At 44.9% G+C, this 18,415-nt stretch overlaps 1 protein-coding gene across 1 annotated transcript in view; it reads right to left on the reverse strand.

The window, feature by feature from the left end:
* Nucleotides 1-669: 669 nt before the first annotated feature.
* LOC126106470 (uncharacterized) overlaps nucleotides 670-18,415 on the reverse strand; it is a 33,967-nt gene continuing 16,221 nt past the window's right edge. Inside the window, exons 3-6 of the mRNA XM_049912756.1 lie at nucleotides 15,304-15,391; nucleotides 7,908-7,993; nucleotides 7,433-7,577; nucleotides 670-1,535 (exon numbers count right to left, since the gene is read on the reverse strand). Of these exons, the coding sequence (XP_049768713.1) occupies nucleotides 1,432-1,535; nucleotides 7,433-7,577; nucleotides 7,908-7,993; nucleotides 15,304-15,391 (423 nt within the window). The 3' untranslated portion in view covers nucleotides 670-1,431. The remainder of the gene's footprint in view (nucleotides 1,536-7,432; nucleotides 7,578-7,907; nucleotides 7,994-15,303; nucleotides 15,392-18,415) is intronic.

The raw sequence follows: 18,415 nt of genomic DNA on the forward strand, positions 1-18,415 counted from the left end.
TCTACTTCAGTATGCGTGAATCTCACTGATACACTCATACATTACTTTGAAGTGCATTGTCAAGAACAAATTAGACCAGAGATAAAAATGTGTGGTTACTACGCTATTCAATATGCCCATCGTATGTATAGGTGAGGAGATTTCCTTGCATGATTCTAAATTCTTTATTCTGCACTGTGAATGTGGTTTTTTTTTTCTTAATGAAGAACTGCCTCAAGATGACATCAATGAATCAACGTTTCTTTTATCCATTTATGTGTTACAAAATTGGGAAATTATTTTTACAGCAAAATAAGTAGGTCCTAATTGTTCAGCATGTATATAGCACACCTTAATTGGTGGTGTACCAGATTCATCAGGGATTTTATGCCTTATGGCTTAAAGTTAAATGACGCTCAGATAATTTGGATAAAGGAAGAGCAGTAGGTGACCCTTAATCACACTAGGTAATTTCTCCCCATGGAAATGATAGGTGAATTAACAGAATGAGTTATTTTATTTCTTGTAGCAGAGAATAAACTTTAGAATAAGACTGTACACAAATTTCAAAGGAACATATTTCTGTATCAGAATATCATGATATGCAAAGGCAACTCATAGGATAAGCGACTGAAAGCCCTAGCTGGCGACATTTTACTATTCAAAAGTTTTTAGTAAGTACTTAATAGGTTAATTTATGGGAACTTCTTTATTTAGCAATAACAGGTTCAAAACAGTGATCATTCAGGTACAGTGTCGCCGACTTGAAAATAATATTGCTCACCTATGTGCACATCCTAATTATTGGCTGTTTTTTGTTATACTGTCCAAGTAGAAGACTCTAAATGATCTACAACAATCAATAATTTCATTATATGTTTTTAATTATAAAAGGAAATTAGAAAGACCAGCAAAAGGCAATTATGATTCATTAATTTCAATAAAAATACATTCTGAGATTAATCTTTAGTGACTAACATTAAATAATTAAAACACCTTGCTTTGTTGCACAAACGACATGTAACGAAAGATAAAGACTATCACCATTCACTTCTAAAAATGGAAATTCAGTGGTAGAAATCCACATAATGGACGTGAATAGGTTTTTCCGAACACACTGAACAGGACGTAATGAACTACGCTTCCCTAGATGCGTCAGGTGGGACATACATGTGAAGATCTACAGAAAACAGGTCGAAACGAGTTCTTTTCAATTGTCCCTGGAATTATTCACGATATTCTCTGTTTTTGAAAACGGAAGCAGCAAAATAACTCATACGTAACGTATAGAGAAAATCAAGTGTACAAACGTCTCGAGACAAAACCTGTGCCTACATTCTAGATGCGCATTCAAAACCGAAAACGTTATCTGACAACCTTGATTTCCTCAAGACTCACACATCAGTTTGCCAGAAGAACCAAAATCTGGAGGAATTTCATCAGCGACACGTTTCACGTAAGTAATGGTGCACTCTCGCTGACCATGTTGGTTCTTGTGTTCTCACGTAGAGTCCGGTAGTAGATGAGAACGACACGCAGAAAGTACAATCTGAGACCTGGAAAATAAAAGTGAGAAATTCAGAAAGAGAGGCAGATGTTAGGTAAGTCAAATATAGAGTGATATTAGACAGAAATAAATCACAGTCTCTCGATATGATAATGGAAGGTTTTGTCTAGATTAAAATACATTGTACCATTCTACAGAATGGTGAGTGAGTCAGGTCTCATCACAAGGGAGTAACTTCAGGAACATACTAACAAAAGAAAAATAAATTGTAGAAATTTAGTTCGTATGCTGTATTAATAGGGTACTACATAACGCTGTTCATGTTTATGCCAGAAAATTAATTAAGAAACTGTAGTAAATGACTACTTCTTGTCTCCTACTGCCAGATGACAATGTTAAGCGTATATTCCAGTTTTCCATTTAATGTGTGAAGTGTAGGGGAGCGAAATAACTGATGATGGTCGAAGTAGAGAGGATATAAAATGTAGACTGGCAATGGCAAGGAAAGCGTTTCTGAAGAAGAAAAATTTGTTAACATCGAGAATAGATTTGTCAGGAAGTCGTTTCTGAAAGTATTTGTATGAAATGTAGCCATGTATGGAAGTGAAACATGGACGATAAGTAGTTTGGACATGAAGAGAACAGAATCTTTCGAAATGTGGTGCTACAGAAGAATGCTGAAGATTAGATGGGTAGATCACATAACTAATGAGGAGGTATTGAATAGAATTGGGGAGGAATTTGTGGCACAACTTGACAAGAAGAAGGGACCGGTTGGTAGGACGTGTTCTGAGGCATCAGGGGATCACAAATTTTTGCATTGGAGGGCAGCGTGGAGGGTAAAAGTCGTAGAGGGAGACCAAGAGATGAATACACTAAGCAGATTCAGAAGGATGTAGGTTGCAGTAAGTACTGGGAGATGATGAAGCTTGCACAGGATAGAGTAGCATGGAGAGTTGCATCAAACCAGTCTCAGGACTGAAGACTACGACAACAACAACAACAACAACAGTGTTACTGAGGTTTTTTTACAGTTCTCGCTGGTTAATTTAGTGTTTGCAGTGATTTACAAAACCAGTATCAAAAATACAGTTTATTTGTAGAAGATATGATCAGTGCGACATGATTCCACTGTATTTTTAAATTTCTGGAGATTCCAGATTTTGTACTATATCTATTGTTATTTCTTTTTTAAATAAAAGATGTTCTTGAGTAATGCATTTGGTAGTACAACGGGGTTGCAAAGGGCATTTATTTGGGTGGATGCCTGAAATTTTATGTTTGCTGTAGTGCATTCTCCAGTAAAGAGTGGGAGTATGTCGAATACTCTTACCTGAACTGGACCAAGCAGTGTTAGTGGAAAGACTCCACAGCAGTGGTTCCTATGAACGAATGCTCACCTGAATGGGCTGCATATTTTTGGAACCAAACGCTCCGAACTTACCCCAAAAGAGTGTCATGAGAAATAAAAGGCAAAGGGACAATAAGCAGTGTTTGTTGGCTATGTTGAAAATGTTGATGGTTTTCCCTTATGGATGAAAGTAGATCGACAGGTCAAAGTAAGTAAAACTAAGGAATAAGGACAGAAAAGGATATCTTACTTAAATGTTATTGTATTGCTTACTGTCTGAATCTGCACCCATTAACGTGGACGGCTCCAGAGGCTATCAAAATTTCAGCAGATAAAGTAATAGTAAGAACTGTGTTCACACAGGCCTGGTATATCAAATTATGTTGACCTCTGCGGCTATCGCTTGTGCACTTGTCCTCCGAAGGGAAATTTATTGGTTCAAATGGCTCTGACCACTATGGGACTTAACTTCTGAGGTCATCAGTCCCCTAGACTTAGAAACTACTTAAACCTAATTAACCTAAAGACATCACACACATTCATGCCCGAGGCAGGATTCGAACCTAGAACCGGTCGGCCACAACGGCCGGGCAAAATAAATACAGATCTGAAGTGATGTGTGTGCAAATACACTCCTGGAAATGGAAAAAAGAACACATTGACACCGGTGTGTCAGACCCACCGTACTTGCTCCGGACACTGCGAGAGGGCTGTACAAGCAATGATCACACGCACGGCACAGCGGACACACCAGGAACCGCGGTGTTGCCCGTCGAATGGCGCTAGCTGCGCAGCATTTGTGCACCGCCGCCGTCAGTGTCAGCCAGTTTGCCGTGCCATACGGAGCTCCATCGCAGTCTTTAACACTGGTAGCATGCCGCGACAGCGTGGACGTGAACCGTATGTGCAGTTGACGGACTTTGAGCGAGGGCGTATAGTGGGCATGCGGGAGGCCGGGTGGACGTACCGCCGAATTGCTCAACACGTGGGGCGTGAGGTCTTCACAGTACGTCGATGTTGTCGCCAGTGGTCGGCGGAAGGTGCACGTGCCCGTCGACCTGGGACCGGACCGCAGCGACGCACGGATGCACGCCAAGACCGTAGGATACTACGCAGTGCCGTAGGGGACCGCACCGCCACTTCCCTGCAAATTAGGGACACTGTCGCTCCTGGGGTATCGGCGAGGACCATTCGCAACCGTCTCCATGAAGCTGGGCTACGGTCCCGCACACCGTTAGGCCGTCTTCCGCTCACGCCCCAACATCGTGCAGCCCGCCTCCAGTGGTGTCGCGACAGGCGTGAATGGAGGGACGAATGGAGACGTGTCGTCTTCAGCGATGAGAGTCGCTTCTGCCTTGGTGCCAATGATGGTCGTATGCGTGTTTGGCGCCGTGCAGGTGAGCGCCACAATCAGGACTGCATACGACCGAGGCACACAGGGCCAACACCCGGCATCATGGTGTGGGGAGCGATCTCCTACACTGGCCGTACACCACTGGTGATCGTCGAGGGGACACTGAATAGTGCACGGTACATCCAAACCGTCATCGAACCCATCGTTCTACCATTCCTAGACCGGCAAGGGAACTTGCTGTTCCAACAGGACAATGCACGTCCACATGTATCCCGTGCCACCCAACGTGCTCTAGAAGGTGTAAGTCAACTACCCTGGCCAGCAAGATCTCCGGATCTGTCCCCCATTGAGCATGTTTGGGACTGGATGAAGCGTCGTCTCACGCGGTCTGCACGTCCAGCACGAACGCTGGTCCAACTGAGGCGCCAGGTGGAAATGGCATGGCAAGCCGTTCCACAGGACTACATCCAGCATCTCTACGATCGTCTCCATGGGAGAATAGCAGCCTGCATTGCTGCGAAAGGTGGATATACACTGTACTAGTGCCGACATTGTGCATGCTCTGTTGCCTGTGTCTATGTGCCTGTGGTTCTGTCGTGTGATCATGTGATGTATCTGACCCCAGGAATGTGTCAATAAAGTTTCCCCTTCCTGGGACAATGAATTCACGGTGTTCTTATTTCAATTTCCAGGAGTGTATATCGATATACTGAATCATTTTACTCATGTGTTAACATGCTTAATCAACAGATTCAGTTCCATCACCGTCGTACATGAGCAGTACTGCGTATCAGCCATTCTGCACTGCAATCACTTTTCACTCCGTCGGCAGTACGGACTCAAATTAATCTCTTCTTCCTTTAGGTTGACACTGCAGCGCTGCTCTCAACAAGGGAAGAAGTGTCCAGGCGTCTCGGAGTGAACCAAAGCGATTTTGAAACTTCCTGGCAGATTAAAACTGTGTGCCCGACCGAGACTCTAACTCGGGACCTTTGCCTTTCCCGGGCAAGTGCTCTACCAACTGAGCTACCGAAGCACGACTCACGGCCAGTATTCACAGCCTTACCTCTGCCAGTATCTCGTCTCCTACCTTACAAACTTTACAGAAGCTCTCCTGCGAACCTTGCAGGACTAGCACTCCTGAAAGAAAGGATATTGCGGAGACATGAAAATCTCATTCTGGAAACCTCCCCCAGGCTGTGGCTAAGCCATGTCTCCGCAATATCCTTTCTTTCAGGAGTGCTAGTCCTGCAAGATTCGCAGGAGAGCTTCTGTAAAGGTTGGAAGGTAGGAGACGAGATACTGGCAGAAGTAAGGCTGTGAGTACCGGCCGTGAGTCGTGCTTCGGTAGCTCAGATGGTAGAGCACTTTCCCGCGAAAGGCAAAGGTCCCGAGTTCGAGTCTCGGTTGGGCACACAGTTTTAATCTGCCAGGAAGTTTCATATCAGCGCACACTCCGCTGCTGTTCGGACATGGGGGAGATAAAGAGAGACAGGAACTGTCGATGACATGCCTCGCTCAGGCCGCCCTAGGGCTACTACTGCAGTGGATGGCCGCTACCTACGGATTATGGCTCGGAGGAACCCTGACAGCAACGCCACCATGTGGAATAATGCTTTTCGTGCAGCCACAGGACGTCGTGTTACGACTCGAACTGTGCGCAAGAGGCTGCATGATGCGCAGCTTCACTCCAGAGGTCCATCTTTGCAACCACGACACCATGCAGCACGGTACAGATGGGGTCCAACAACGTGCAGAAAGGACCGCTCAGGATGGGCATCACGTTATCTTCACCGATGAGTGTCGCATATGCTTTCAACCAGACAATCGTTGGAGACGTGTTTGGATGCAACCCGGTCAGGCTGAACGCCTTAGACGCACTGTACAGCAAGTGCAGCAAGATGGATGTTCCCTGCTGTTTTGGGATGGCATTATGTGGGGCTGACGTAGCCACTAGTGGTTATGGAAGGCGCCGTAACGGCTGTATGATACATGAATGCCATCCTCCGACCGATATTACAACCATATCGGCAGCATATTGGCGAGGCATTCGTGTTCATGGACGACAATTCGCGACCTCATCGTACACATCTTGTGAATGACTTCCTTCAGGATAACGACATCGCTCGTCCGCAGGTCGTGGTCGTGCGGTAGCGTTCTCGCTTCCCGCGCCCGGGATCCCGCGTTCGATTCCCGGCGGGGTAAGGGATTTTTTTCTGCCTCGTGACGACTGGGTGTTGTGTGCTGTCCTTAGGTTAGTTAGGTTTAAATTCTAGGGGACTGATGACCATAGATGTTAAGTCCCATAGTGCTCAGAGCCATTTGAACGACATCGCTCAACTAGTGGCCAGCATGTTCTCCGGACATGAACCCTATAGAACATGCCTGGGATAGATTGAAAAGGGCTGTTTACGGATGACGTGACCCACCAACCACTCTGAGGGATCTACGCCGAATCGATGTTGAGTAGTGGGACAATCTGGACTAACAGTGCCGTAATGAACTTGTGGATAGTGTGCCACGGCGAATGCAGGCAAGCATCAATGCAAGAGGACGTGCTAGTGGGTATTAGAGGTACCGGGGTGTACAGCAATCCGGACCACCACCAGCTCTGAAGGTGGTACAACATGCAATGTGTGGTTTTCATGAGCAATAAAAAGTGCAGAAATGATGTTTATGTTGAGCTCTGTTCCAATTTCCTGTACAGGTTCCGGAACTCTCGGAACCGAGGTAACGCAAAACTCTTTTTGATGTGTGTAGAAAGAAGTTTCAAGAAGCGCTGAGAACATTACCTTCAGATCATATGATAAAAATTTCTAATAAATTAAAAATTATACAACTGGCCATCCCTAAAACTGGTAGCTTTTCTACCTAAAAATCGTGGCTTTTGGGAGTTTTCTCAGGAACCGCCCATGAACAAATGGTGCTTTTATAAGCTGCCTAAGATCCATCCAAGATCATACCCAATGGAAAATAACCAACAGATTTGCTCAATTTTTCTGGCATGGGTGAAGTGTGTAGCTTTTAAATTTTACGTTATACTATAGGATAGCTAGATTATGGCTATTTTTCTGATAGGTATACAAATGGTCGCTGGGCCAAGGACTGTCCAAAACAGTTGTCCCTGTGATCAATATAATCCGAGATATGACCCCTGAAAAATCACATTTTCGCGCGTGGCTTTTTGGACCTTACTGGAACCATTTATTAAGTATAGTCTGTATAATAATCGTATACTTACAAAGAAAAAAGATGACAAAAACAATTATAACACTGCCGATGCGAAGCTCGATAAGAAAAATGCCTAAGATGATGCCTATTACAGTTGCTACTACGAGTGCCAGGGTTTCCACAACCATCCACGGAAGAAGCATGCTAGCTTTTTCCTGAAATGTAAAAGAAAAAGTAGACATTAATAGTGCAGATTTGCTTCTTTAATTTAATACACGTCATTGTTGGCACACTGTATTTCTTATTCTAAAAAGACTCCCCTGACATCGACTGGTAAAAAAATCAAAATAAAAAAAATCATATCAACAAGTCTAATGAAATGTGATTGTTACCAAAATTAAAAACTTTGAAGTGAGAAGTAACAACAATAATACATAGAAATACAGTTTCAGTATTACAAATACAAGGATAGAATAAAAGCTTTTTTAAAAATATTTGTTCAGTTTCTGACGAATACAGTGAATTTCTGAAGTAAGACTTTTCACCTTAACGGCTCCAGTGATGAGAAGTACGCTACAGATAGCCTGGATAATGCCAAATACGAGGACAGTCACCAGCTCTCGCTTAGTATCTACAATGCAAACATGAAATTTATCAGTGTCTTTGTCATAAGTAGGAGCTAGATTTTTACGTAATATCAATATGCAAAATATAGAAGTATATATGTAATGAAAATGGTTAAAAACATAAGAGAAAATACAATATCACAAATACACTCCTGGAAATGGAAAAAAGAACACATTGACACTGGTGTGTCAGACCCACCATACTTGCTCCGGACACTGCGAGAGGGCTGTACAAGCAATGATCACACGCACGGCACAGCGGACACACCAGGAACCGCGGTGTTGCCCGTCGAATGGCGCTAGCTGCGCAGCATTTGTGCACCGCCGCCGTCAGTGTCAGCCAGTTTGCCGTGGCATACGGAGCTCCATCGCAGTCTTTAACACTGGTAGCATGCCGCGACAGCGTGGACGTGAGCCGTATGTGCAGTTGACGGACTTTGAGCGAGGGCGTATAGTGGGCATGCGGGAGGCCGGGTGGACGTACCGCCGAATTGCTCAACACGTGGGGCGTGAGGTCTCCACAGTACATCGATGTTGTCGCCAGTGGTCGGCGGAAGGTGCACGTGCCCGTCGACCTGGGACCGGACCGCAGCGACGCACGGATGCACGCCAAGACCGTAGGATCCTACGCAGTGCCGTAGGGGACCGCACCACCACTTCCCAGCAAATTAGGGACACTGTTGCTCCTGGGGTATCGGCGAGGACCATTCGCAACCGTCTCCGTGAAGCTGGGCTACGGTCCCGCACACCGTTAGGCCGTCTTCCGCTCACGCCCCAACATCGTGCAGCCCGCCTCCAGTGGTGTCGCGACAGGCGTGAATGGAGGGACGAATGGAGACGTGTCGTCTTCAGCGATGAGAGTCGCTTCTGCCTTGGTGCCAATGATGGTCGTATGCGTGTTTGGCGCCGTGCAGGTGAGCGCCACAATCAGGACTGCATACGACCGAGGCACACAGGGCCAACACCCGGCATCATGGTGTGGGGAGCGATCTCCTACACTGGCCGTACACCACTGGTGATCGTCGAGGGGACACTGAATAGTGCACGGTACATCCAAACCGTCATCGAACCCATCGTTCTACCATTCCTAGACCGGCAAGGGAACTTGCTGTTCCAACAGGACAATGCACGTCCGAATGTATCCCGTGCCACCCAACGTGCTCTAGAAGGTGTAAGTCAACTACCCTGGCCAGCAAGATCTCCGGATCTGTCCCCCATTGAGCATGTTTGGGACTGGATGAAGCGTCGTCTCACGCGGTCTGCACGTCCAGCACGAACGCTGGTCCAACTGAGGCGCCAGGTGGAAATGGCATGGCAAGCCGTTCCACAGGACTACATCCAGCATCTCTACGATCGTCTCCATGGGAGAATAGCAGCCTGCATTGCTGCGAAAGGTGGATATACACTGTACTAGTGCCGACATTGTGCATGCTCTGTTGCCTGTGTCTATGTGCCTGTGGTTCTGTCAGTGTGATCATGTGATGTATCTGCCCCCAGGAATGTGTCAATAGTTTCCCCTTCCTGGGACAATGAATTCACGGTGTTCTTATTTCAATTTCCAGGAGTGTATATTATATTAAATATTTGAAATAAAACCTTTTCAGCTGAAAGCAGCAACTGAATTACATCGTAGCTTTCTGTATTATCTTAATATGCACATAGACTGATCAGAAACACAAAAATTGTATTAAGAAGATATAATTTAAATTAGTTAACTGTACATTCTCAAAGTCTACCTGGCGGTAGTGGAAGAACGTTATTTTCGGTTACATCTCTTCACTACAAAGTCCATCATCACTGAAATTACTAAGATACCCTTCACGAACAACAACATTCGTACCGAAATTTTCTAGAGCTATAAAATGTTACTGATTAGAAATGTTCTTGAAAGAGGCAAATGATCTTTCCTCATCACAAGAAGTTGATGGTGCAAATTTTAGGAAGCGAAATATTACTGGAGAAATGCCGTCTGGGGCGTCTTCTTCTCCCCCACTGAGGACGTGGCAGATAGTAACAAAAGTCCAGCAGCCTGAATTTCTTGCCAAAACGAAACATAGTGTGCCCAATATCAGGTCTAATATCTGTTATCTTTCATCTGACATTCTCAACAACTGCTAAATATCTCTGCAAAGGCAATCCGATAAAGTTTAATTCTTTAAGGTTAGTGGCAAAGTAGCCAAAGTTGCTATGGATATACACCAGAGCATTTTCGATCTTGGGTTCAATGAAAGAATTTTGGATTCTCTCGGAAATTAATCAGTCACAGATTTCATAGCTTGGAACTTTTCATTATAAAAACACACACATTCAAACCTGCGCTCTGCAAATCGCTTGGACAAGCTCAGGTGGCAACGATAGATTCAGCATCACTTTTCAGTAGATGCAGAGCGTTGAGGAAAAATTGTTTGGCACTTATATGAAATTGTTTTACTTGCTTCCGGATAGCTGGTACATGTTCCTTCTGCAATACGTTGCACTTAGAGTTGTAAGACTAGCGCAGGTTACCTGCGTTGCCTGCACGTTAGATGTGTTGCATACCTATTGGGCGTTGCCTCATAATGAATGCTTTCTTAATATATGCGATCAGTCTCTCACTACATTCGCATAAAAACCGTGGTGGTGAACCATCTAGAAACTGACAGGAGATATACAGGGTGTCTCAAAATAATGTATATACCCTTTGAAATTGAATATCTCTTTAACTAAAGGAGACGGAAATACAATTTTTGCGGGTAACGATTCAGAAGACGGTGAAAAACATAACGCTTTCTTTTGTTTCAGGATTGTAAACAAACATGGCGTAATCGTTGGATCAAGTAAATGGGTGCTAAAATGTTACTGTAAAACGGAGAAAGAGTGGGGTACGACGCCATTGGAGGCTTTAATTTGGAACACCACCCCAACAAGGGTAACAATTTCAGGAATCCGAGATAAGTTCGACGTCGAAGGAACGGTGCAGAATATGAAGAACGCAAATTGCGTAGGAACGATTCGAAGCTATAATTCTTTGGTCGGATAAAGCGACCTTTAAACTTAACAGAACAATTAACCGCCATAACTGCGTGTACTGGGCCAGTGGGAATTCGTAGGTAATCGAGGAAAGGCATATTAATCTACCAGCAGTATCAGTCTGGCGTGGTCTGTCTTCAAGAGGTTTAATCGCGCCATTTGAAAATACTGTCACAGGCGATTCTTACTTAGAAATGCTGTGTGTGATAACACCTGGTCTCAACGACTTTTTTTGAAAATGAAAATTATTCCTTTCAACAGGATGGGGCACGGCCTCATTTTCACACTGATGTGAGGGCTTCTTTCAATCGTACAGTTCCTGGCAGATGGATAGGACGAAGAGGGAGTGTGGAGTTTCCAGCTCGATCTCCTGATTTAGGTGCTCTGGGTACTCTAAGAACACAGCTTACACTGCAAGACCATAAACATGTGACAGTCTTTAAGAGCGAAGTGAGGAAGCCTGTAATGCTGTTTCTTTAGGAACATTATATGCGGCATGTCGGTCTGTTTGTTGTAAGTCATTGCCGACGGTGTATTGAAGTGAAAGGAGGCCATTTTAACGTATACCCCCTTTAGTTGTGCCTTAAGGTACGCCACAAGGATTGTACTATATTTCTATCTCCCTTAGTTAAAGAGATATTCAATTTCAAAGAGTGTATACATTATTTTGAGACACACTGTATAAAGGACCAGGTACTCAAGAGAACATTTTTGTCTTAGATAGTTATCCTCCTACCTTCTACTTAAAAAGTAAACAGTACTTATAGAAAAACTGAACTGTCAATGTTTCATTTGGGCTTTATTCCGAAACTTTTGGTTTTTAACGTGCATCAGAGGGATGTTGTTGCGAAAATAAATAAAGCAATACAGGTTTATCACATATAGCAAGAAAACGGAAATTTTCTCAATAAAAAGTGAAAGCAAAAAACGTAAAACAAAAATATATCAAACATCGTTTCAATACTTCACATAACTTGTATATAACATGCTTTTGTTATTCACAAACAACAACAAATTTTGTTTATGCAACTACTTTAGCACACTAACGTGGCGAGTCACGTATTAAATATTTGAGTGGGTTAAATACCGATAAAATGTTACTTCCACACCTCCCATTTAAAAATGTCATGTTAATTTCGTTGCATCCGATGGGGAAACACACTTCATAAGGCAAAATTTCTTAATCATTTACTAACAGTTAAGTCATTTTACCGGAATAAACTTACAGTGACATCCAAAACTTGTTCAACTAATTGCACGAAGAAAGATTGGAGGCACTTGGAAAAGTGTAGCAAAAGTAAGGCATATCTTGGTCCGAAAATACCATGTAACTTACGGACAGTCCTCACTTACATTATGATTCTATTTGCAAACAATCGCACAAAGCTCTGATAGGGAACTCATAGCGATAAAGTGGCTGCTGCCTTTCGGTATGCAGATCCTGATACAGACGTAGTGCGGGTTGCATAAAACGATATCAGTAGGGGCACCAGAATCAGTACCGCAAACTTCTCAGAAGCGCTTGGTAACAAAAATCTAAAATACATTTTCTTAATGTTGATTCACCAGGAATCTGTTGCCCACAGACATTTGTACACTACAGGCCATCAAAATTACTACACCGCGAAACTGACGTGCTACAGACGCGAAATTTAACCGACAGGAAGAAGATGTTATGATATGCAAATGATTAACTTTTCAGAGCATTCACACAAGGTTGGCGCCGCTGGCGACACGTACAACGTGCTGACATGAGGAAAGTTTCCAACCGATTTGTCATACACAAACAGCAGTTGACAGGCGTTGCCTGGTAAAATGTTGTTGTGATGCCTCGTGTGAAGAGGAGAAATGCGTACCATCACGTTTCCGACTTTGATGAAGGTCGGATTGTATCCTATCGCGATTGCTGCTTATCGTATCGCGACATTGCTGCTCGCGTTGGTCGAGATCCAATGACTGTTAGCAGAATATGGAATCGGTGGGTTCAGGAGAGTAATACGCAACGCCGTGCTGGATCCCAACGGCCTCGTATCACTAGCAGTCGAGATGACAGGCATCTTATCTGCATGGCTGTAACGGATCGTGCAGCCACGTCTCGATCCCTGAGTCAACAGATGGGGACGTTTACAAGACAACAACCATCTGCGTTTGCAGCAGCATGGACTATCAGCTCGGAGACCATGGCTGCGGTTTCCCTTGACGCTGCATCTCAGACAGGAGCGCCTGCGATGGTGTACTCAACGACGAATCTAGGTGCACGAATGGCAAAACGTCATTTTTTCGGATGAATCCAGATTCTGTTTACAGCATCATGATGGTCACATCCGTGTTTGGCGACATCGCGGTGAACGCACATACGTCATCGCCATACTGGCGTATCACCCGGCGTGATGGTATGGGGTGCCCTTAGTTACACGTCTCAGTCACCTCTTGTCCGCATTGACGGCACTTTGAACAGTGGACGTTACATTTCAGATGTGTTACGACCCGTGGCTCTACCCTTCATTCTATCCCTGCGAAACTCTACATTTCAGCAGGATAATGCACGACCGCATGTTGCAGGTCCTGTACGGGCCTTTCTGGATACAGAAAATGTTCGACTGCTGCCCTGGCCAGCACATTCTCCAGATCTCTCACCATTTGAAAACGTCTGGTCAACGGTGGCCGAACAACTGGCTCGTCACAATACGCCAGTCACTACTCTTGATGAACTGTGGTATCGTGTTGAAGCTGCATGGGCAGCTGTACCTGTACACGCCATCTAAGCTCTGTTTGACTCAATGCTCAGGCGTATCAAGGCCGTTATTGCGGCCTGAGGTCATTGTTCTGGGTACTAATTTCTCAGGATCTATGCACCTAAATTTCGTGAAAATGTAATCACATGTCAGTTCTAGTATAATACATTATCATCTGCATTTCTTCTTGGTGTAGCAATTTTAATGGCCAGTAGTGTATATTCTCCTTTACTATTTGCAACAGTGTGTCAACGTTGGGGTAACATTTCCATTCTGTGACAGTAGAAATCACCCGGTTTTGAGGCGAAGAACTCGTCGAGCCACGTTCGGAGCGCATTTTCATCCGGAAAGGAAGTTCCTTGAAGGTTGTTCGACAGAGCGCGGAAAAGGTGAAAATCTGACGGGGCCAAGATCCAGGCGAATAAGATGCGGAATGGCTTCCCTACCCATCTCCTGTCTGGCAGAATGTGGGCGGACACGCGTGCATGACCGAAGGAACATTACGCCGTAATTCGGATTAACGTGGGCACTGCAATATCGTATACATCCGCCAACACCACGCAAGCGACTTTCAAGTAAAAAGTCACCCTGTGTCTGAATATGCATAATGGATGTAAGATTACGGGTTGTAGGCATATGGTTGACGCATATTGAAGCTCTGGTATGACCGTGAAGCGTGCTTGGTTAGCCAAATGGCAGGACAATCGCTAGCGATAAGCGGGATATCCGGGTTCGAGTCCCGGTGCAGCACACATTTTCATCGTCGTCATTCCCTTACACAGCTGATAGTTGGCCATATTCGCAACTGCGAATGCATTTGTTGTATGTGAAGAGTAGAAGCACCCAAAATGTGTAAAATCATGATAGTACACCAACAGCGACAAGAAGAAACGATGAAAAGGAGATTAACCTTTTATGTTGGTTGCAGTGGGAGGTTTGAAGATTATTGGGTTCAATGTGGACAGTGTCAGCTGTGGTGGCACGAAGCCTGTTCTCATTATGCAGGTTCAGGACCTTGCACATTTAATCATTTATAAAGGTTAAATATTGCACAGTGTTAACGCCCACCGTGGGCACCCTTACACAAAAAAGGTGGCTAATACCCACACATGTAAACTTTTAAGAAATTATTAAAACACGTAATTTTAAGCTTATCGCTATGACGTCACGGGACTGTATATCTCGCTCGTGAGGCAACAGCATGCTCATTCGACTCGAAGCAGCCGCACGAAGCGCACAGCCATGCCTTACAGGAGGAGAAGATATTCTCGTCGTTCCAGACTTCCAGTTTACAAGACTGTTGGCAGTTTTGATGTGACACCAAAGCAGGTGTCTCAAGAAGAACTAATTACTGGTCCTCTTACTTTTGTTGGTTGTAAGATTAATTTTTCTTGCACCACAAACGAGGTTGTTACTGGTAATTCACGGATGACTTTAGCTATTGTGAGAGGAAGTTTTCGTAAACTCGACACTATTAAACCAAGTACACGTTAACCGGTATTTCATTTGTTTTAGAATAAAGTTGTTTTTTTTTCGCAGCAAAAAAAAATGTGTTAAGTGCGGCTTCTTACCTGAGTTTTCCCCGCTTATATCATCATTGGCGTACTGGTACAAGTCCCAATTGTTCGCTACTACTGCTATCTGCAAAATGCTCCCAATCTGCAATACAAAAACTAATGCATATGCACTCAGCTGGTTCCACGTTACACCTCCTTTAGTGTAAAGAGATATGTTATTCAAAAACATGCACGATAATGTTGTGTTTCTTGTTTTCCTAGCATAACGAGTATTCCCTGAGGTTTCGGGCTAGCAGACGGATGACGAAGACATCTTGCCACGATTATTACTCAGCGATCTTCAGATGAGACAAAGGGGCTTGTCGTAATGGTAACACTGGTTCCCGTCAGATCACCAATGTTAAGCGTTGTCGGGCTTGGCTAGCACTTGGATGGGTGACCGTCCAGGTCTGCCCAGCAAGCAGGTTCCAACCATTGAGAAGCCAACAGAGCAGCTACTTGATTGAGAAGTAGCGACTACGGCCAAGAAAGCTGATAACGACCGTGAGAGCGGCGTGCTGACCACATGACCCTCCAATCCGCTTCCAGTGACCCCTATTGGCTGAGGATGGCACGGCCGGCCGCGGTGGCCGAGCGGTTCTAGGCGCTACGTTCTGGAACCGCGCGACCGCTACGGTCGCAGGTTCGAATCCTGCCTCGGGCATCGATGTGTGTGATGTCCTTAGGTTAGTTAGGTTTAAGTAGTTCTAAGTTCTAGGGGACTGATGACCTCAGATGTTAAGTCCAATAGTGCCCAGACTCATTCGAACCATTTTTTGAGGATGGCTCGGTGGTCGGTCGGTACCGTTGGGCCTTCCGAAAGCTGCTTAGTTGAGAGCTAGATTGTAGATGAGTCTTACACTTGACCCTGCTGGAGCACGTCGTTGCATTTGTACCGAAAATTTGCGCGCTGGCGAATGTACATAGGTTTTCGTTGCATGAGCCCCATATGCCGAGTTTAATGCACCCCATACACGCTCAATTAGTTTTTCAAACTTTGCCAAGTTTGTCAAATATCTGACCGTGTACGGCGGTTAAAGTGTTATCAAACACGTTTTTACGAGAAATTTAGACTGACGCCAGATTTAACAAGATAGCGAACGTTTCTTGTATTCGTGTTTCACCGCTCATGTTTAGCCAAAAAAAAGTTTTACTACGATTTCTCTCTCTATACCGTGAGTTTTCGCACTACGGACACTGTGATGTAGGGCAAAAATAAAGTAGTACAGGTGTTGCTTCTTTCTCAGGCATATACACTATTGGCCATTAAAATTGCTACACCACGAAGAAGACGCGAAATACAACCGATAGGAAGAAGATGCTGTGATATGCAAATGATTAGCTTTTCAGAGCATACACACAAGGTTGGCACCGGTGGCGACACCTACAATGTTCGCACATGAGGAAAGTTTCCAACCGATTCCTCATACACAAACAGCAGTTGACCGGCTTTGCCTAGTGAAACGTTGTCGTGATGGCTCGTGTAAGGAGGAGAATTGCGCACCATCACGTTTCCGACTTTGACAAAGGTCGGATTGTAGCCTATCGATATTGCGGTTCATCGTATCGCGACATTGCTGCTCGCGTTGGAAGAGATCCAATGACTGTTAGCAGAATATGGAATCAGTGAGTTCAGGAGGGTAATACGGAACGCCGTGCTGGATCCCAACGGCCTCGTATCACTAGCAGTCGAGATGGCAGGCATCTTATCCGCATGGCTGTAACGCATTGTGCAGCCACGTCTCGATCCCTGAGTCAACAGATGGGGACGTTTGCGAGACAACAACCATCTGCACGAACAGTTCGACGACGATTGCAGCAGCATGGACTACCAGCTCGGAGACGGTGGCTGGGGTTACCCTTGACGCTGCACCACAGACAGGAGCGCCTGCGATGATGTACTCAACAACGATCCTGGATGCAAGAATGGAAAATCCTCATATTTTCGGACGAATCCAGGTTCTGTTTACAGCATCATGATGGTCGCATCCGTGTCTGGCGACATCTCGGTGAACGCACATTGGAAGCGTGTATTCGTCGGATCACCCGGTGTGATTTTATGGGGTGCCATTGGTTACACATCTCTGTCACCTCTTGTTCGCATTGACGGCACTTTGAAGAGTGGACGTTACATTTTAGATGTGTTACGACCCGTGGCGCAACCTCTCTCTCAATCCCTGTGAAACCCTACATTTCAGCAGGATAATGCACGACCGCATGTTGCAGGTCCTGTACGGGCCTTTCTGGATACAGAAAATGTTGGTGTAATTATCGGGATCTGGTTACAATATGTCCTTCAGCAGACATTCATTGATATGTTTCTCTCTGTTTCAATCATTCCCTGGACCAGCGTCTTGTTTCCTCTTTCTTCTTTACACACAGTGCTGAACTCAGTACTAGAAACGCTTTGTCTGCATTGGTAGTCGTGTTCCCACTAGTGCACTAGTGTCAAAATACTTCACGACATGAACAGCGTCTGTTTCAAAAGTAACATAAAATTGACAAACTTTGCTGGTACGTGCGCGGGACTGTTTGACAAACACGTGGGTAGAAAACTGGTTTGATCGTGTAAGAGCTGCTTGACGCACTCTGCGGATATTGGTTCATCGCCAGACGCACGCGCAGTGGTGTTACTGCATGTGTTTCTTCTGTTGTACTGCAGGTTGAGGGGAGTTATAATTCAGCAGTCAGGATAGTAAAATTGTGTCTGGACGTGTCATTAGGCGTAGTGGAGGAGAGCTGGAGTCCGTACTGTATTTACGGAGGGCATTCCATGGATTATTCCGCCACTAAACTCTTGGCCTCGACGAGATCCAAGAGTGGAAATCTGTGGAAATACATTTCGCAGAAGGTCTTATTAAACGCAATGGTGGCTTTCAACTTGAGAAAATTAGGACGAGAAACACAAAATTTTACGCTTTACGACACATACAGTGACTGGTAATTTTATTAATTTGACAACTAAATTCTAACCGACAGACGTGCAACATGACAGAAGGTATGCATGCTTTGCACACGCCCTCGCGACCGCTACGGTCGGAGGTTCGAATCCTGCTTCGGGCATGGATGTGTGTGATGTCCTTAGGTCAGTTAGGTTTAAGTAGTTCTAAGTTTTAGGGGACTGATG

The sequence above is a fragment of the Schistocerca cancellata genome, chromosome 10, assembly GCF_023864275.1.
Source record: "Schistocerca cancellata isolate TAMUIC-IGC-003103 chromosome 10, iqSchCanc2.1, whole genome shotgun sequence".
Classification (NCBI taxonomy): domain Eukaryota; kingdom Metazoa; phylum Arthropoda; class Insecta; order Orthoptera; family Acrididae; genus Schistocerca; species Schistocerca cancellata.